The 21,282-nt window shown below is 43.0% G+C and overlaps 1 protein-coding gene across 2 annotated transcripts in view; it reads left to right on the plus strand.

Annotated features, from left to right (window-relative positions):
* pparab (peroxisome proliferator-activated receptor alpha b) overlaps positions 1–21,282 on the plus strand; it is a 32,018-nt gene that overhangs the window by 3,570 nt on the left and 7,166 nt on the right. The window contains exons 1-5 of one of the 2 annotated variants that reach the window (XM_056387398.1): positions 4,871–4,944; positions 8,992–9,240; positions 11,879–12,042; positions 15,024–15,162; positions 20,425–20,624. In XM_056387398.1, coding sequence (XP_056243373.1) covers positions 9,033–9,240; positions 11,879–12,042; positions 15,024–15,162; positions 20,425–20,624 — 711 coding nt within the window. In that variant the 5' untranslated portion in view covers positions 4,871–4,944; positions 8,992–9,032. Of the gene's footprint in view, positions 1–4,870; positions 4,945–8,991; positions 9,241–11,878; positions 12,043–15,023; positions 15,163–20,424; positions 20,625–21,282 lie in introns of those variants that run through there. The other variant, XM_056387397.1, reaches the window with a different exon arrangement.

Raw genomic sequence — 21,282 nt, forward strand, 5'->3', positions numbered from 1 at the left:
GCGGACTGAGAAGCCTGCCAGAATATAGTACAGCCAGGCAAAATGTGATAATCATTCAAATGTGAATCATGTGGAACGCTTTCAGGCCGACTCTCCTCAAAGTGGTTCACGGTGGTTGGATTCATTTGAACACAGGAAAAAGTGGCCAAAAAAAAAAATCAGACGTGGGAAAGGTGCAGGGGGAGGACGGACACTGTTCGAGGATCCAACAAGCATTTTGTTGTACGCCTTGAGGCTGCATTCAGACCAAAAATAGCGCTCACACACTGCCATCTCCTTATTTACTTATCTGAGGCCACTGAGTTAGCAGCACAAGGGTCTTTAGAGGGCTAAAAGGTCAACTTTTTAACAACACACATGCAGACGTGTCTGTAGATGATGTTGTAACTGAAAAAGTTTTTCTTTGTTTTCTTCCCATTCATCGAGATGGATAATAAAATGATCGTCACCATGATAACTTTCCCCAGTTGTAAAATCCCTCCTCATATTATAAACAGCTGACCAATGTTTTGATGTCTGATAAGCCTTCAAAGTCACAGCTGTGTTATTTAAACTGGACTTCCTGGATCAAATTTCACCCTCTCACTGGTACCTGTAGTAACACACCCACACCAGCGTAGATTTCTTTTTTTTTTTTTTTTTATGTGGTGCCATTTTCAGTCCAAACGTGGTTGTAGCAGAACAAGGGCTGTTCCTGCTGTTTGTAGTCACTTATATGGTCTGTTTGTTTTGCAACGTGTGTCCTCTGTCAGCCAGGTTTGACCTTCACCTGAGCCAGGTCTATTCCCCTTTGAGCCTTTCTTATGGTAAAGTCCTCCTGTGCTGAATAGGATTGGGGCGCTCCAGCCAGACTTACAGTAAGCGGCTCTGGACAGGAGATTGTCTGTGGTATTGATCGGGGTGGGATGTTGTATATAAGCTGAATTTGTGCGTTAAACCATGACGGGACTTGACAGGAGGATTTGACTGGTCTTTTGAAGGAATGTCTTTTGTCTCTCCAAAATCCTGCATTTCTGGTCTGCTTGTGTGAGTGTCACAGATTGACACTTTTTGTCAGCTTGAAATTCGAGTAAATGGCGCCTGATCATCATCCACGTGAGCCATGGCTTTTAGAAATCCTCATCAATGACCTGCGCCTGGTTCACTCTCTCATTTTAAGTCCATTACTAACAAACCTTCATCTTTTATGGCCTCATTTGACATTGATATATATATAGCACAGCAAACAAACAAGGCCTCTGAACTATTCATATAATGTCACTTTAGCATGAGTTGGTGAAACAGAGGTGTTTGACACTAGTATGGAAATTGACGGTGGTTATTAACATGTCAGATGACCATGCCAAAGGTCGAGGTGGGGCAAAGATTGCTATATCTGGCAGGGCAAGTTAAATTCACTCTTTCAGTTCTTTGGAAAGTAGCAAACATAATCAATATGACCACTGTAGGTCAGCTGCACAGTTTAATTGGGTGTGTTAAATCAAATTATGTAATATAGCATGTTATGATACTGTATATACTATATAGTTATATAAGTGTTTAAAGGTGAAATTGATAAAAATGGCTCTACAAGATTTTGTGATTGCCACTGCTGCTTACTTTGCAGCGTGTAGGAAGCCAAAAGAACATTTTGGTCTTTTGTCGTACTCAGAGATCCTACTTCAGTAGCAAATTAGTGTTGCTCTGTCACCAGGCCTGTGAGCTGCATGCCTCCCCACAAACACGTAGGCTGGTTTGGCAGCCAGAAAGGGGGAACTCACAATTCCAGTGTCATGCTGGAAAATGAAACAAGATACACACAGCTGTCAGAGGGAAGGAGAAATGCTCCCGGCCTCATGTTGTTCTCATCTCAGTTTTTGGTGATTTCTGCACTCTGGCACTCCTCACTCTATTGTTTTTCAGTAATGCATAAAACTCCCTCGGAACAGTTTTGGAAAATTCTTCAGCATGCCTCAGTGCAAACATTGTTTTGGGCAAAGATGAAGGTAGCTGGAAGGCATTGTTGATTAAATTATTGCTCTGATCAGTCGTTTACTTACGGACCCACAATCCAAAACCCAAACATATTCAATTTAGTATAATACGAAGCTGGAGCCAGCAAGAGTTTGCTTTGGTATTTTTGCTCGATAGAGATCTTAATATATCTATCAAGTGATTCACAATTGTTATTGGTTGATTGATCAGGTTTCCTCTGACCAATTACATAATTTTACTGGTAAACCATCATTTTTGCACATAATAAACATACTATTTAAATCCCCTCCTGTGATGTTGCAGCACATGTACTGTCCTCCTAAATCTAGACAAAGCGTGCAAAATGTTTCATATTTCTTTGCAGCATTGCACTCAAGGTGGTCAGTCAAAGTTCACAGACAGAGAGCTTTGTCTGCTGTCCTTGTGTCCCCGTGTTGCCAGGGGATGAAGGTATTGTATCTTGGCAGAGTCTCAGGGGACGGAGCAGCTGGTGCAGGAGCACGGCCTCACTTGAACATTCCCTTCTCTTTGGCACTAGCCATGATACTGTATGTACATTGTTCTGATCGCACATGCAATATTTTTACTCCTGGAGGAGGATGTGAACCAGACCACTTCCCAAATATGCACTCGTACTGAGGTGTGGAGCAAACTTGTACGTCACTAGAAAATGTCAGAGCATAAGAATTTGGTTTCCTCCGCTCTAAAAGCACTGCATATTCATTATGGAGGCAAAGCCATGTCCACGTGTTGCATTTCATATTGAGCGGAAAATGCTAAATACTGCAATCTCTTTATATTTTTGTACGGTTCTGCCACCCAGCACAGTTTCTGTATATCACCACATGATTATGTAAAGAGGGAAAAATCAGTAACTTTGATAAACATAATAAACCCAGCACGATCAAAGCACAGATCATAAAATAGCGTAAGCTAAGGTGACTACAGCTAATACAGTTGACTCATTAAGGCACTTTATGGTCTTTGTCGCTTCAGTTTAATGTATGCAAGTGCCGCTCGCTATCTTGTTACCCCAGCCCTACATCTGTCCGAGTGATAAACGCAGCTGGAAAAGATTGCGGCAGTTACCCCCACTGTGAAATGTACAGTTTGGATGAACTGCAGAGAGGGTTTTGTAATGGTGGCCCGCTTGATCCTTGTGACTGATTTGGAAATAAGTACAAAGTGGCAGCCAGGCAGCCTGCGCTTGGCAGCAGAACGGAGGTGTTGCTTAAGGACAGCGCCGTTAGCTTTTTGGAGATTTCAGCAGCTGGAAACACAGAGGGGCGAGCCTGCCGTTGGTTCAGCTGTGACTACATCTGACGCACTGGGGAAGCTGGTTAAGCTGTGGCTATACTGAGGGTCAAGGTTACACAGCAGCTGTGTCATGACCGAGGCAGAAAAACACACTATGGTATTATTATTATTACTGGTATATCATTACTACTTGCTCACAAATTCACTATCTTTCCCTTCCTTTGTTATGTTCCTCTGAGCCAAACAAAGAACAGATGTGTTGAACAGATTATCAGGAACTAATAGTATAAAATGCTCAATTTATCAGCCAAGTAAACAGCCAAAAATAGCTCATGTCTTTATCAGAAAGAAAACTATGATAGATAATGACAGTGGTCAAGTTAAATATACTTTAGAAATGTCCAAAGAAATACTTGTAATGCTTTCACACAGTCAAACCTGAGGCAAAATATTTGAGATACCAAAGAGTTATGAGGAAAGTTTTTGGGAGGTCACGACACCGTGAGTCTGTGTGCCATGCAGTAAACACACCCACATCCGTCTGTCCAAATTCAGATTTTTCACACATCGCCGCTTGTTTCCCCCAAAACTGACAATCACAGGTCATGATTGCTTCCACTCCACAAAGATTTTCCTCATGTGGATGACATCACCACAAGTTTTTTCATGTTGTTTTGACATTCCCCATCACACACGCCGACACACTTTCCGCCACGTAACGCTGCGCTTTCAACAGCCCGTGTGAGGGGGTCAGGTCACCGTAGGCCCTCTGAGGTAACGTGATACACTGTCACATTGCAACCCCTTGCAGGGTTTTATGGTCAGACTGTACGCGCTCTTGTCTTGTGAGCGTGAGTGGACATTTAATTATTATTTTGACACAGAACACGCTGTCAATGCAGAGGTCAGAGTCCACGGGAGGTTTATGTAACTTAATGTTTCTTATTTCTCAACTCAGCTCAGCAGTGGGTGTTCAACATGCTGTCAGCCAACAATCAGTTTGTACAAAATTCAGTCGCAAAACCAGTGGATTTCTGTAATAATGCATCGTAAAAATGTAAAACTTCACTGCATGCATTTGAAATTGGTCATCAAAGATGTTACATTAGTTACATAGCTAATGTTTGCAAAGGCACAGGTATGAACCTTCAGATCTAAAAATAGAAGCCAAAATTTGCTGCGTCCTGTACATTTAACTGTCACCGACCCCGACGTATTCAGTAAAGCGACCTGATAACAGGGTGATTGAACCGTCAGCTATCATACGGCTCATCTGTCACAGACTACAGCTGAAGTCCAATGTCAATCACTTCCACAGGCCTGTACTTTGGCCAATCTCCATAACGATAAGAGGGCGCCGGCCAGCGTATCAGCCCTCGAGTGATAAGGGTTGACTCGAGTGTTTACACTGCGGGCACGGTCCAGGCTGAGCTCATCGAGTGAACTCTTCAAACAAATGGACGAGCAGAGCGGGCGGGACAGCCCAATCAGCCCATATTCCTACTCTAAGACCACCATTATGGCCTCTGGGGCCCTTCTTCTTACAGGCCTGTCAGCACTCAGACCACAGGACGGGTGGATTAAACATTAACCTGTGGTCTGCTCTCTCTCACAAACACACTCAATCATCACACAAACTCTTGGATAGAGCTGGATTTCATGTTGTCAGGGATCAAAGTTACATGGATTACTTTGAGTTTTTGCATGAGGAAGGTAGGGCGGGAGTGTTTTTGTTTCCTGGGTTATTATTGGGTTTTTATATATTATTAACCATACTTAATGGCATTCTTTTATAGATTGGCAGCAACACTAGTTTTATTATTACACAACAGACAAGTAGATGAGCAATCTCTTTTCTATCTCTCTGTTGCCAAGGCATATTCTCCTGTGCTACAGTGTTTTCAGTCATGTTTTTTTTCCAGCTTTTCATGAGACAAACCCTGATGTCTTTGTCTGCCTTCAGCTTTATCTGTGTTTTCTTGTCATCACGCTCTTTGCTGTTTGTTGTCTTTATCATTGTTGGATTTGGAAAGCATAAAGCTTTACTGGACGCCCCACACACAACAGTTAGTCATGGAGACTGAGTGATTATTCTCTCACAGCAATCAGCTGCATCCACACAGATGGTTTTGTGTGGATGTATACTGCATATGCCACAGGATCAGATAACACGATCCCTTCCAAGCACTGTACTTCTTGAGTGATGGATGTCCCTATACTGAGACTGTCGACTCAGCAGTGCAGGTGATTTGTGGATCACTTTTCTAGGGGAATCTCATGTAAACTAATTTCACTCTGTTCAATGTCCTTTTCTGTTAGGGGAGCAGGGGGCTTTCCACATGCCTGGGTCACATTTAGAGCATGTTTATCTGCCTCAGCCAGAGCTTAGTAGCTGCTTCATGGCCTGTCTGTCTAATGTGGGTCTTGACGGCGATGGATGAGCGTAATGTGGGGGGCTGGGTGACCATGCTGTGCAGAAATCCGTCGGACTGTATGGATTATTTATGCTCCACTCATACATACGGCTCTCTGGTCACTGGTACAGACCTGCTAACATACATTTTAACCTATTTTTTACACCATAATGGGATTTATTGATTTCAATGAGAGATTGAATTCCAGCGGTAGTAGGCTGTAGCTGTCTTCACAAGCCTGCCGCACTCCCTCCGTTGCTGATTTCAAAGTGTGAGCCGTGTGTCAGCATTGCCATGACATCGTCATGGCGACCCCAGCGGCTCTTGGTTAGCGGTCTTTTGTCAGTGTAACCCCCATCCTCCTCTTTTGGACCCTAACCCCAACCCCTAACAAGCACACAAACACATATAACCTTGCTCATCTTCCACTCAGTGTCCGCAGTGCCCTCCGCAGGCCTCGGTTGAGTGAGCACAAGAGAGGTCTTGACCTATGGGACAAAGGTTTGCTGTTACCGTAGGAACCGCTGTTTTCTTTCTCTCTCTCTGCCTCGCTTGCTCTCTCTCTCTCTGTCTCGCACTTTGCTGATAATGACTCTGTAATGTAGCTTGACTGACGTTCCTCTCCTCCCTCCAGTGTCTCTCGCTCTCTGTCTTACTCTGTCTCAATCCTCTCTAGACCTCTGAAGTCCGAAGCTAAGCCGCTCTGTGTGTTTACGATCTCATGTTGTATGTTGGTGGCAACATGGGGTTAGCTTGGTCCACGACTTCACAGTTGCTGGTAGTGGGGTCATGAGTTCAGAAAGGAACCTGTGTCATGTATGTCATTTAAATAGAAAGTCACGCATGGTGTGTGTTGACACAAAGCCTTGGCATACTGTATGCTCCCCTTTAGACTGATCCATATCTGGACATATGTGTCTGCAAAAATGTATCATAAGTTTTTAACGACCTCAGGAAAATTAAGTTCACAAGCACAAATCTAACTCATCTTACCACTAGACAATAACTCAGCTGGGTTAATGTGAGTGTTTCCTGAATAGACAGAACGGATGTTAGTCAAGCAGTAGCCCAGAAAGCTTCTTTATTTTTTTGCCTTGAGGTAGTATTATAATGAGACAGCGCTGAGTGAAGTGAGTGGATGAAACAGGATGTCCTCTAAAGAAAGACCTTAGGGTCAGGAGCTAGGGGCTGAATGCTAAACAGGTTTGCTTTATCCTAGCAGAGCTAACACTGCTCTCATTCAGAATTACAAGTGTATTGTAGAGTGAGTAGCTCAGTGAAGCGGCCTGCTCACGTGCCAGGCTTCTCTTCACGTAGGGTGGCGTTTTTTAAACGGGTGGGACTATCTATCTATCTATCTATCTATCTTTTTTTCTCTGCATGTATTAAACCTAAACACTTGGTTGTTTCTTGCTGTGCTCTCTCTGCCAATGGCTCCAACCCTCCACCCATTTGCTAATGAACAAGCCACCAGTACATTACATATCAGCTTTTTAAAAGACATTAGAAACGTATTATTAACAATTACATAACACATAGAATCACAGAAAACTATACTAGGCCAAACTATATGCAAATGATCTGTACTTCACATAGCTGCTTTCAGTAGAATACCATTCATTTCTGTCATCGGAGCCTCTGAATAGAGTCACAGGGAGCACTGAGGGCAGAAACTTGTTGAGCAGGCAGTCAGCCTGTCTTCTAAAATAGTCTACTGTACCTTACACAGTGCAGAGCAAGTTAAGGTTAAACTAAAGACATGTAAAGGGTGAGAACAACCAACAGCTGCTATCTTCTAGCCGTATAGCCCCCCCCCCCCCCCCACACACACACACACACACACACACACACACACACCCACCCCCACCCCCACCCCCTTGTTGTTCTTAGTGGGGCCTGATGGAAAGAGCTTACCGAAGATTGACCCACTTTACATGCGGATGTATGAAGTTTGAATATGTGAAATAAGGTCCGATCTGTTTAACCAGTCTTACGCTAAGCAGTAAAGGCAAACTCACTCCATAGTGCACTTTCATGTGTAGCTCGTAGCTCCTCCACCCCCACCCCCACCCCATGTGCAATTCAGCGAAATCTCACCCATCTACTGTACAAGCCAAGTCTGTCATGTCTCCTCTAGCCAAACCTCGACCCAGCCTTCCTATCACAGCCAGCCCATTGACCTACATTCATTCCTCCACATGCCTCGCTCTCTTTCTCTCTGTCCTCTGTCTTTCCCTTTCTGCAGCACTATGAGGCCTGTGAGGATAAGGTTACTGTATTTGGAGTGAATAGCTCAGAGGAGTGGAGTGTGTTGTGTCATAAGATACTCCATGTCCTTCATTCGTTAGTCGCCTGCTGCTGACCCACTAGAGCAGCGTGCCTCACCTGGCCTGATGGCCACATGTTGCATCAGCACCACTCATTAGGGCCTAAATGTATGAGCCAGTGTTGTGTTTAATCATGCGCACTGAGAGATAAGGCAGTATTACTCTACGGTGTTGATGTTGATAATGATGTTATCAGTTTTGCACCATGCTAGCAGCGTGGCTTTGTGGACGGTCTACCACTTTGGTCCAAACTGAAATATTTCAATAACTATTGAATGAACTACCAAAACATTTTTGAACAGACATTCATGGTGCCCAGAAGGAAGCTCCTAACGACTTTGTTGATCCCCTAGCTTTTCTTCCAGTGCTACCAACAAAATGATCACTTATCTAGTAAAATATCTCGACATCTACTTGATGGATTGGCAAAAAATGTGGTACAGATATTAATGGTCTGTGTAGATTCCATTACTTGTCCTCTCATACCATCATAAGCTGACATCTGTGGCTTTGAGTGAAATATCTCAACAACTATGAGATGAATTATCATGACATTTTTGTACAGACTTTAATGTCCACCCTCAGGATTTATTGCACAACACTTTTGCTGACTTTACATTTAGCGCTATTATAAGTTCAGAGTTTTGATTTACCACAAACTTTGGTTATGACATAATAAGTTTGAGCCTACTGACATGTAGTTTTTTTTTTTCTATTGCCTAATAGAAAATGTTAGCATGCTAACATGCTAAACTAAAATGGTAAACATGAGCATTATACCTGCTAAACATTGTCATGTTAGTGAGCTGACATTAGCATTCAGCACCAAGCACTGCTGTATACAGCCTCACAGAGCTGCTGGCATGGATGTCAACTCTAGAATTTGACAGAGGTGACCTTAGAAATGGATTATTATCTTGTCTCCCTCTGTCTGCCCGCCTGAGTTTCTATATCACCTCTTTGACCTCTGTTTTTTTTTTTTTGTCTCCCTCCACCCTCCCGCTGTCCTCTGTCTCTAGTCTGATGAGTGAGAGTGCCGGCAGCCTGCTCCTCCACCGCGATGGTCGACATGGAGAGCCACTACCATCCCCCTTCTCCCCTGGAGGACACGTTGCTGGACAGCCCCCTGTGCGCCGATGACGACTTCATGGGCGGCATGGAGGAGCTCCAGGACATCTCCCAGTCCATCGACAACGATGCCCTCAGCTCTTTCGATGTCCCTGAATACCAGTCGTCCAGCAATGGCTCCGAAGGTTCCACTGTCCTAGGTGAAAAGGGTCTGAATGTCACTGAATGGAAATACCTCTTTTAGCTCATTAATAATATGGTGAGATGACAAGGTGGGGGGTTTGCTCCTGCATCGTCATTTCACAGTTTTAAAGTATCCACGGTGGCTCGGTGTAATCGCCCGGTCATTGTCAGAGCAGGGGTCCCTCAGTTTAGCCACTTAATCCTTAATTTGCGCGAACTGAATGTTCAGACACACACTCTGGTTTATTTAACCTCTTGTGCAACAATCCTTTGACAGCCCCTTTTTACTCAGGTTGCCTGACTGACCTACTTTTTCGTGCCTTTGGGGCGATAGTCTCTTGATCTTGATTGATTTGTCCTTCTCTGACTCTGACTTACTCAGTGTCTTGGTGCATTTTCCTCCCCATTCCTTTCTGTACTTCCTCCTCATTTCTCCTTTTCCTCTCTAGCCTTATCTACCTCTCATTTTCCTTAAACCCTTGTTTTACCTCTCTGTCCTCCCTCAGTCCTTCTCCTCGCTCCATATCCAATGAGGAATTCACACATTCCTCAGCCACCATTCACCACCTCTCAGGAAACATCCACTTTGCTGCTGTGTTTCCTCCTGAATAGAAGTCACATGGGCATCTGGGAAATTTATGCTACTACCAAATTATGCAACAAGCGAACAAGTAGTGAATAGTCTAGAAAGATAGACATTTAATGGAATAATAGAGGGTGTGAGTGAGGTGGACAAAGGGAGGAGTGAAAAAAGAGGGGAAGCGTTGGGAGAAGGCATCACGGAAACATTTGATGGTGTCATGGAAAAGTCAGTGAGAGGGCTGGTTAGGATTTATAGGTGTTTACAAGTGCGAACAGTGAGAGACGGGAGCAGAGGCAACACTGACATGCTTTTCTTGTCCGCACTGAGTCAAAACATGTGCACTTGCCACAGCTCCAGGTCCACTGCCAATGCTGCTTATCCGCGTTCTGGCGTCTCTTTACCAAACTCATGTGGCTTGACTTAGTGCCACCGTTTAGTACCATTGCATCTTTGCTATTTGTGCACCAAGCAAGTTCCATCGACCGTGTCCCCTTCACAAGGTGAAAATAGAAAACTGTTGGCAACCTATGGCGAACCTCATGACCTGTCTTCCATTAAGGATGATCAGTAATACTACTCCCAACGCTGCATGCTAATATCTCTGAATAAAATAGTCGCTGTGATGGAACAGACTGTTTTTGTTGGGGCAAAGAGGTCAAACTGTACTTTAATTCTACTAGGTCTTTGCCGCAGGGAGATGAGACTTCACAGTAGAGACGCATTCATGAAGGCAGCCGTGACTGAAGCTTTTTATTGGCCTTCAGTTATCTCTGAATAATGACCCAATTTGTTAACTGATTGTGGTGAAAATAACCATGTTCTGTATGGTCACACCAGGGGGCATGGCAAAAAAGGCTGCCGTCATAGAGGTGGGTGAGGTGCGATGAATCATATAACCGGTGCACGCTTTTAGACAGTCTCTCGTCAAAAGGCTTTATTGTGTTGCACTCTGAAATTATGTTGTAATTAGTTGATGTGAAGAATGGAAAAAGAAAGCTGAAGTTTAAATCCCGCGTACTGCCTCACCTCTGGCACACCTGGCAGACACTGACACTGTGTGAAAAACAAAATTATCAAGAGCAGCCTCCACAGCTCTGACATCGGAAATGTGTCAGGGGAGGGGTTTCAGGCGCCGTTTGACAATCCGACGAGTAAAGGATGCTGATGCCTTCAGTCTGCAGGAATTACAGTGTCCAGTTAGTTATGATCTATGCCTCTGTAAGGCTTTATAAAGAACATTGGTGCTTTATACAGCGCACTTCTAGCAGCGTGCACTTTCTCTAAATACACGGTCATGAGGATGATTAGGACTGCAGCAACAATGGAAATTATACAGTACACACTGACATGAATGCAGATGCACTGAAGCTTCTGTGAGTGTGCGCCCACTTTCAAATCAGATATCGTTGTACTGTGTGTGTGTGTGTGCGTGTGTGTGAACGTGTGTGTGTGTGTGTGTAAGTAAGAGCCATTGTTTCATTCTAATTGAATGTGCAGATGTGGGTGGCAACACTGTGAATATCAGAGAGGCCAAACTAGTTGGTGAAAGTCAGAACATACAAATGAGGCTTTTCACAAAAAACAGCTGTGAAGGTTTCTCTTGAGCAATATTTCTTTCCTGGATCAGCTTCGTGCACAACTGTAGAAAAAGTGGATTTTATGTCTGTAGCAAATGTAGCTCAAATGGGGGCGAACAGCACTTGTGTTAGGGACTATTTTCAGTATCAAATTTGAGTATTACTAGTGAGTATTTATAGCTGCGAGGCTGTGTTTGTGGGACTGTAGGAATGCATCACCCAGTGCGGTTGTGTGGCTCACTGATGTGTTGTCCCGCAGCAACAATGACATGTCAATCTATGGTAGATACAGCTTACTCTTTTTTGCTACATAAACAATACTCGTCAGTTGGATCAATTCATTTCTGTTTTTGGTCTTCTCATGGGATTTGTTGTCAATAAAAAAAATATACAATATCACCAGCCCTACTTACCAACATCACTTAGGATGTGTAGTAGGGGGGGGGGCGGTAGTGCAATGACTGGTTTAACCAACCACGTGCTCGTCTCTTGTAGATGCCCTGACGCCAGCATCCAGCCCCTCATCAGTCGTTTACGGGCTGGCGGCCGGCCAGGAGGAGTTCTCATCTTCCTCCTCATCGCTCAATCTTGAGTGTCGAGTGTGTGCTGACCGCGCCTCGGGCTACCACTACGGAGTCCACGCCTGCGAGGGCTGCAAGGTGAGACGAAGATTACACACAGACACACAGACACACACAAAAACAAAAACACACATATGATCCGGTCAATCAAGTGGGTGCGTCTTTAGATTTCACGTCAGATGGTGGCGAGTACTAGAGCAACGTAAGGAATCGGTGACTGAGCAATAGAACATGTAGTTGTTGGAGGACATTACTGTGAGGATTAAATCTGTCACCAAGTTATCACGCCTCTGTTTTCTCAACCTACAACGTGTTTTATTTACTACTGCCCTCTGCCGCTACTTCTGTCAAGATCCATCAGGTACTTCCTTCCAAAGTCCCCCACACTCAGGCACAGACAAGCCAAGAATCACAGTGTTCTGACTAAACATTAACTAGTTTCGAGACAATAAATCGCATTCGGAAGTATAACACTGAAGAAAGTAGGACATGCCAGGCCAGAAATCCAGAGGCCATGTGTCTTGTGACTAATGATAACTCCTAAAAGCATCAGAAATACCAGGCTCGTCCTTCACATGTGGTCTCCCAATAATCTTTCAGTTAATTGTTTACCAGTCATGTTGAAGAACAACCCAAGGCTGTTTTTTAAGAGGCAGTAAAAGACAAAGATAGTGTCACTTGAGGTGTTTGTGCATGTGTTTTTGAGACTATGTTGGTGTGTTAGTATTCTGTGTTTTTTTTATATATTTTTTTTAAGTCACTGAAGGAAAAGTGGGCCACTGAAGGGAGAGACTTTCTTACACCTCCGCAACTGTAAATCCACTTAGTTCAGCCGAATGTAGCGGCCAAAATAGCAATGGGAATATGAATATCAGGAAGTGATACATAAACTCCATCATGTCAAAATGCTATTACATAGACATTCACATCAGAGCTGTGGCTCACTGCAGTAGAAGTGCAGTAGTAGAATGATTTTGTTTCGACTTTCAGAGATATTGAGCATCCATGTGTCAACACAGAACGATATCAACTAAACAAAAGCCTTGGTCAGTCCACAGGGCAGAGTCGGTGTTATGAGACCTGTGCAGGGGGAAGTCGCGGGGCTGTAAAACAACAGGTTATCACAAAAGTCAAGGTACATTTGTTTAACTTTTAGGAGGGAGTCATTAGAAACACATCAGTCAGATGTGACCTATGAAGTGCCAAAGGGTAACGGTGAAGACCTTACTTGCAACATTAGCTGGATAAACTGAAGTCAGCATTTCTTGATGAGATCCGCAGAGATCTACATCGGGGAAGGCTTTTCCTATTTCAAACGCTTCAGACATTCACAAATTCAGCCATCTTTCGCCCGACTTTTGAGAACGCTACCATTGTGTGCTTTGTAGTCGTTGTTGTCAACCTGCGGAAGTTGAAAAATATCGCATGACGTATTTAGCAGGTGCAATGTTCAAACATGAGCCCCATGTATCTCCATATAGTAAATGTCTGAGTGAGTGGGATTGATGGAAAAGAAAGGGGGGGGGGGATGTGTAGATGTTTCTTCATAGCTTTGAACATTCTTTACTGAATTGGCCACAATCAAAATTTGAGTTCAGAAAAATCTTTGTTATTGGTAAGTGATGTGTATTAACACTTAATAACCCAGTTAATTGCTTCATCGGGACTAGAACTAGTCTCATCTGCATGTTACTGGTAATGAAGTTAAAACAGGGAGAGAGCTGCACGGGGTCAAACAGGTATTGTGGAGAATGTAAAGGAGAAAACTGTGAAACCAGGTGCTCTTCCAGGATGATGCCAGTGGTCAGATAAACTAAAAAAAACAAAAAAAAAAAACAACTGTCCAGTGTAATAAGTCTTGTAAGAGTTGAAACTGTACAAAGGCAGTCAGAATCGGGCACTTCCGATTGTAGATGTGAAACTAAAAATCCTTTATTAATATATGGCTAACGCATTTCGACTCACACTTTCGAGTCTCATGCCCTTATGAAGACCCTGTGATTCAAAACGCGTTGTCGTATCCATATATTGATAAAGGATTTTTAGTTTCACATCCACAGTCTGAGTGCACCGGACATTTTTTGTCCGACTGCCATTGTACAGTTTCAACTCTAATCAGACTTATTACACTGGACAGTTGGTTTTTTTTTTCTAGTTTATCATCTGCGTGTTATTTGGTCATGGGACAGTAACAGGAGGAGGCTGACCTCTGTGATGTCAGTACACTCATCCTTCACAACGGTGGACACAAGCAGAATCGGCATGGAGTCCACGTGGGGCTCTAATTCTGTCCTGGCTTCATGTCTTCATGTCAGCCTTGCTTTATACGCGTGTAAGTGTGTGTGTGTGTGTGTGTGTGTGTGTGTGTATGTGTGTGTCTGTGCATGTGAGGTTGGGGGTTAGTGGGTGAGAGTCAGTCTGAATTACTTAACATGTGCTCACATGGTTGTAGCATGTCCGCGTAACCCTGTGTAATCTTGTATTTTATGACCGTGTGTGTGTGTGTGTGTGTGGTGTGTGTGTGTGTGTGTGTGTGTGTTTCAGACTGCGTGTGGGTCTGTGTGTATTTTGGCACACTGGGTGACAGTTTGAGATGAATATGTTATTAAGCAATTCCCCGGGCCACTTTCTACCCTCCAGCCAGCCACAAGTATGCCACTCAGTCCAGCTCTTCCTTGCCAGATTTAAATGTTTCTTTTTTGTCAAGGTTGTGTAAGCGAGGAGAGACTGATGGTGAAACTGTGCATCTGATATTGTCATGCACCACCCACAGGGGGGAAAAATAGCTGCTTCTAATGGCGTCTTTCTTAATAAAGAGTTGGTCAATAGTTTTTTTCTGGATCTGGAAACTGGTTACATAACAGCTTAGAGTTTATTAAAAGGGAATTTGTTAAACTCTGTTACATTTCAGGTTTTATTAACATATGTATTTTGTTTTTTTAGAAATGTTTCACTAAGCTGGTCTGTATGTTCTCGTTCTTACAAATGAAAATAATTGTCAAAATCTTTGCTTCATATTAGCAGTTCTCACATTTTTCCTTATACCTTCACTCCTCCAGGGTTTTTTCCGGCGGACCATCCGTCTGAAGCTGGAGTACGACAAGTGCGAGCGCCGCTGCAAGATCCAAAAGAAGAACCGCAACAAGTGCCAATACTGCCGCTTCCAGAAGTGCCTGTCAGTGGGCATGTCCCACAACGGTGAGTCGTACAGGGCAGGGCAGGGCAGGGCAGGGCAGGGCAGGGCAGGGCAGGGCAGTGCTTCAAACTCAGCAGCACACACACACACACACACATACACACAGAGATGTCGTGGTTCTTGTTACTTGTATATACACACTGCTTAACAGAGTACCACAGTTGTGCAGAAGCCAAGAAAGATTGAGCAGGCACGTACGCACATAATTAGCACAAGTAAGCAACCTGACACCACAGCTGGGTGTTAAGTTGCATGTTAAGGCAAGTCACTATCTGAAGACTACTCCCGGCGTCTATACAGCTGTGTGTTTGTGTGTGTGTGTGTGTGTATGTTCTGCATAATTGAACTATTTCAACATTAATCCATTCGTAGCTTCCTTCTTCAGAAACGGACAAGAACTGTAACTCATGTGGTTGTAGCACATGATCTTTCTGTGTGCGTCTGCAGACTTTCCAGTGCAAGAGTCGTATCAGGCAGCAGCTGAACCCACTCAACCCTTTTGGTGCAGACGTGAGTCGCATAATCAGGTGAACAGACCCTCCTGATTATGTGAATTCCAACCTGCAAAAACCAATGGAGGGCGGTGACGGTCTGCTTTACTGTGCGGATACACCTGAAAACCAAGAAAGAGCATTAACAATCAGAGACACAAACAATCCAAGATGTCAAAAATAATAATTATTAATACTAATTAATCATATGATGTGAATAGGATCTTTGATAACTGATTCTTTCCTTACTGTTTTATTTATTTTGACACTGACAGAAACCCTGGATTGTGTTCTACAGCAATAATTTCTACTCCTCCGCCCTGACTGTTCAAATCGAGAATAACATTATAATATTTAAGAAAAATGTTTTTAAAAAAATGGTCATGTTACAAGAATAAAGTTGAGAGTAGAATCATGTCATTACATCAAGTTTTTGCCTTTTGAAATTACAATCTTGTTTTGATACCATTACGGCCTAAAAATTTCCATTAACACTCTAAAATAACGTGAAACTTCCCCCCTTTTGAATTCCTTGAACAAACACTTCAGTTTTTTTGCTTGTTTGTTTGTTTTGTGGCTATTTGTTCAAAGTAACACATGCTTAGAGGCTGATACTTAGACTCTAGACTCTAAACATCTGCACATTCAACATCTGTGAACACCCAATAACAAAACGCTGTCTCTCTTAAATGCCTTGCGACAGATTTGAACGTCAGTGCTGCTTATCTTTGTTTGGAATAAGGAATATTGAGGTCAAAGTATGAGATTTTGGTGAATGTTATTTACTCTGTGTAAACATACAACATGGCATGCTGACCCTTGGCCAAGGTCAATGTCCTAAAAGAAAAAAAAAATGCTCTGAAATAGATTTAGGAGATGACGTGCGTGTATGTGTATGTCGGGGGGGGAGAAGGTGCAGGTGCTCGTGTTTGCTGTCCTGTCAGTGTATTTCTACCAGAAGAAGGTCAGTGTATTCGTTGGGTTTACATATAGACTGTGCAGACTTTGCAGATATTCCATACTGGTGGCAGAGAACTTGTGGATACAGAGGCTGGGCCGAGGAGCGTCTTTATTTTGTCTCTCGGGATTATTGACTTAAAGGGCCCTTCCGATGCTTCCTTAAGACACAGCCTAGATTTTGATAATGATAGCGCCTTAAAGCTCAGCAGGAGCAGTATTTCTGTCCGCTGCACTTCCTCTCATGGTATACGTGTATTGAGTTTCATGGGCCTAAATGTAACCGTAGAGGGGGGAGGAAGGAGATCTGAGATGCGAGTGCAACCTGATCTTTTGAGGTCTGGTGGTCTTAGATACCGCAGGACCACAGAACTGCTAATTTTGGGGGTTTGTCGTTCAGTTTTCATCGACTGCCAATCGATTCCAGTTGAATCTGATCATTCTGGATGATCCTTACTAAAATGGTTCAGGAGTGTCTTTTTTTTTTTTTTCTATTTAAATGTATTAACAAATGTTGAGACATCAATCGACATAGAAACTTGATGTGAACTTTAACCATTAAAATGACGTAGTTTACAATAAAGCGCAGTGAGCTGTGTTTCAGATGTAGTTACAATCAGGTGCTCTGTTTTATTTAATTATCATAAAATCTGTCCAAAACCGAATTTAGAAGAGGGAATTATAATATGAATGCATAACATATTCTGGCTTAGTGTTAGAAAATGTACTTTTATTTATTTATTGTTCAGTAACAATAACCCCCCCCCCCCTTCAATTTTCAAATTTATAAGCGTATACGCAGGGTGAGGCCTCTCAAGCTTGTCTAACTCCCAAAAAATTTCCTTGGGTGAAACTTTATCACTCATGTGCTTTACTTCATTTCAGGAGTATGCTACATGCTAACATCCCCTTATGTTTGCTGTTGCAACAGCAGCATTGTGCTTTTATTATCACACAACAAACTAGTGATTGAACATTTCTTGAATCCAGCAACTTAATGATCCGTCTCATGCACTGAAACAAACACATCATTTTGTGTTACAGCAGTTAGTGAGAAAATAACAGGTCCAGAGCAATAATAAGTCTGACTGAAGTGAAGGACGGGTTTATTGGTCGGAATCACAGACACAAACAGATGATTCAACTCGATGACAGACCGTCAGGCCCCGACTCCCAACTTGAGTCGCAGAGTCATCCCCTCACACCGGCTCTTAGGAAATGGACTTACGCTCAGCTTAGCATCACTCACTTCCTCTCATCTTAATTAGACTTGGCTCCAGCCCAGGCGACCGCTGTGGAGCTTTACCAGCTTCAGAGGATCCATCCACTTTGTGAGCAGTAATCTAATGGGCCCTCATGCTGTCTGCTAGCTACGCATCTCATCCCTGCTCAGTCCCGCTCAGTACGCCTGGATTTGTTTCATCAGCGGGTGGCTCGTTGGAAAACAGGGAACTCAGATCTCCTTTTATGTGTTTATAGTCTTGTAAATGCAGGCAGTCAGTGCAGCTGGATGTTGGCTGCTTAGAGGGAGGTGTGTGTGTTGTGTGTGTGTGTGTGTGTATGGCACCAGCTTGTGCCTATTTAGATTTTTAGAGTGGTGAGGAGGGGTTAAAAACAGTTCACCTCTAATCTCATTAGTCAAATGGGATCAGGCCGTCTGAGAGATGCCAGCATCCTCTCGTAGAAAAACAACTCTTGCATGGCGTTGACACACACTTCACACAACCGCTGCCCACTTCCAACACACCTCGTAATGGCTAGTAACCTGGTGTGTTCATTCACAATTTTCTATAGGTATAATAGACAGATTCTGTGTCCGTGCCCTTTTTCATTTGTGCTTTAGTGACATGAAAGTTTCTCAGGTCCTTTTGAAATAGAGAATTTAGGTGGGTCAAAAAACTCAGTGCCTGTTTTTAAATGTTAATCAATTCTTTTTTTCTTTTTTTTATAATTAAAATTTATTTGCGTTTGATAGCAATAAGAACACAACAGTGGAAAAGGGAAAAACAAATAGGCAGGTAGTGCAACAGACAATGACAAATTGATATATACAAAACAATAGTTATGTGATGATAGCAATGTGATAGGTACTAGGACACAGTGACTAACAAATGTAATCTATCAGACCGCAAGTTTCTTTACAGAACCAGAACATCTTTTGACACGCTGCAGTTTCCAGCATTTGAACCTTCCACATATTTAGTGTAGGTGTTTCAGGTTCCTTCCAACACCATAGAATCATCCGTGCACAGGTGATTAGGCCAGTTTTTAATATCCCAATATATCTAAATGTGGAGCAACTGTTTTGTCCCCAAGGAGACACAATCTTAGTGATGTGGGCAACTCATACATTTATCATCTATCCATAAAATCTAATATGTTCCTCCACAAAGGAGAAACAAACATTGTTCCATATAGATGCGTATTTCTGAGTATAATGTGAAATCACACATTTCTTATGTAGTACCTGCCACACTGTCTTTGAATGTGCCAGAATAGGATTCAAAATATTATTTTTCCCCTTTTATTACTGACTGTGCAAGAGAATCAATAGGTTTAAGAGGAGAGGTAAGTTCCAGTTCAGCAGGATCCAATCCAAATCAGCATCCATTAATGTTAATTAATGGATGCAAATGGATCAATGGATATCAGTGTTGTTGTTCCTTATGTGCTGTAGTGTTTCAATGTGGTAGGTGGGATTGAATTCTTATGTTATCTCATCCAGTGGAAATGTGTGGACCGGGTACTTTGCATTTAATGTCATCTGATTTGATTCCCAGTTGCTCCAGCTGATGAACAGATGTTCACAATGAAATATTTGAGCCCAGATTTGATCAGAATTAGTATCTCAAGTGCTGTTTTTATTACATGGGGGACGTTGACACTTGGAGATTATTTTAGGGCGACACTTTTTGCGTCTTTGGAAGAAACTTCTGTGGGGAGCTGGTCAGTGTTTTCCTGACCTGTTGGCCTCTTTTAGGAGAGGAGGAGTCTGTTGAAAACTGTTTTTTCTTTGGATTTAGAGCGAGTGTCTAGCACAGGCTCTATTCTGTTTTGCACAACATCTCTGCTGCCGTCTTCTTGTAAAAACCAAAGGAATTAAATCATGTTATTAAAATGAGGTTTTAACTTCTCTGACTTAAAAATTAAGGCCTGTAACTGCGCTTTGGTCCATTCATAAGAAGTGCCAGACTCAATGCCAGAAAAGACAGATTAAGATATTATGCTTGTCAAGGAAATATACTTTATTTAAACTACAACAGGATACTGACCTCAGATCCATCGACTCCGGGGGGGGGGGCTTTGGCACCAGGTGTCAGGAAAACAGTCCAAGAACTGCTTTTTGTGTTTCTAGTGATGCTATTTTTGAACATTTCATTGCCTCTGCTCCACAAGCTTTGTTTGGATGGATTTAATAGTTTTGGGTACATTTAATGTCTTTTTCTTTGCTGATATGTTGACTTGGAGTCGTTTTACTTCATGGGGTGTCTTTGTAGAGATTTCGAAAATGATTCCTCCAGATTTCAGCATCTGGAATAAGTGATAATTTTGGTTTTGTGGAGTTCAAGGTATTTTACATTTTCCAAAACCGGGTTTGTTCTTAAGCTCTATGTGTGCTCTCTTTGGTCTTACACAGTCGTTTTCTCCATGTTCTGTTGCATGGCCTTTTGGTTTTTACAGTAAACATAATACATGTAATATTAAGTGTTTTTTAATGCATTCATAGTAATTTCCATGATCGATTTTATCTGTCTCTTTATTCATACTGGCACAAATTCTATCATCTCAATCTGAGTGTCTTTCTGCTGTCCACAGCCATCCGTTTTGGTCGGATGCCCCAGTCGGAGAAGCTAAAGTTGAAGGCGGAGATGGTGACGGGGGACAGGGAGGTGGAAGACCCTCAGATAGCCGACCAGAAGACGCTGGCCAGGCAGATTTACGAGGCCTACCTCAAGAACTTCAACATGAACAAGGCCAAGGCTCGAACCATTCTCACTGGCAAGACCAGCACCCCTGTACGTTGATTTAGAGTAGTGGGTTGCATGTGTGTGTGTGTGTGTGTGTGTGGATTGCGTGTGCATGGCTCTCCTCATTACCAGAGTTTCCTCACAGGTCAAATTCATGTTGTCTTGCAACTTTTAATTTATTCCTTCCCCATTGGAGCTATTTTTAATGTCATTCTGAGCACACAGAAAATTTGCAATCAAACTCATGTCTCAATATGACCTGGCAGCCACTACCTCAGAGATTACGTGCAGCCAGGCAATGACAGAAATAACTTGCTCAATCAGTAGTGCAAGCCAGCACACAAGCTGGACAAGGAAATGTCTGTTTGCACAGAAACGATATAAAGAGCCAGTGTATGAGCCCATCACATCCCCCGCCACCTCTGTTTTCCTCTATTCCTGTGCTCTTTTTCATCACCCGTCCCCAATCCCACCAAAAATATTCCCCCGCAGCCTCGCTTCTGTCGCTTTGTTTTCATCGGAGCGGCGGGGTCAGCAAAGGGGAGGGTCAGGGACTACAGCTCAGAGTCGCTGTGAATTCCATGGATGGATGTGTGTAGGTGTGAAATCGGTCAAGAGCAACAGGTCAGTCCAAGTGCACATCCATGTTCAAACACAGACCTTCTCCACTTCTGGAGATCAAAGCTTCCAAATGGATAAGTGTCTT

Source organism: Seriola aureovittata, chromosome 10 (genome assembly GCF_021018895.1).
Source record: "Seriola aureovittata isolate HTS-2021-v1 ecotype China chromosome 10, ASM2101889v1, whole genome shotgun sequence".
Taxonomy (NCBI): domain Eukaryota; kingdom Metazoa; phylum Chordata; class Actinopteri; order Carangiformes; family Carangidae; genus Seriola; species Seriola aureovittata.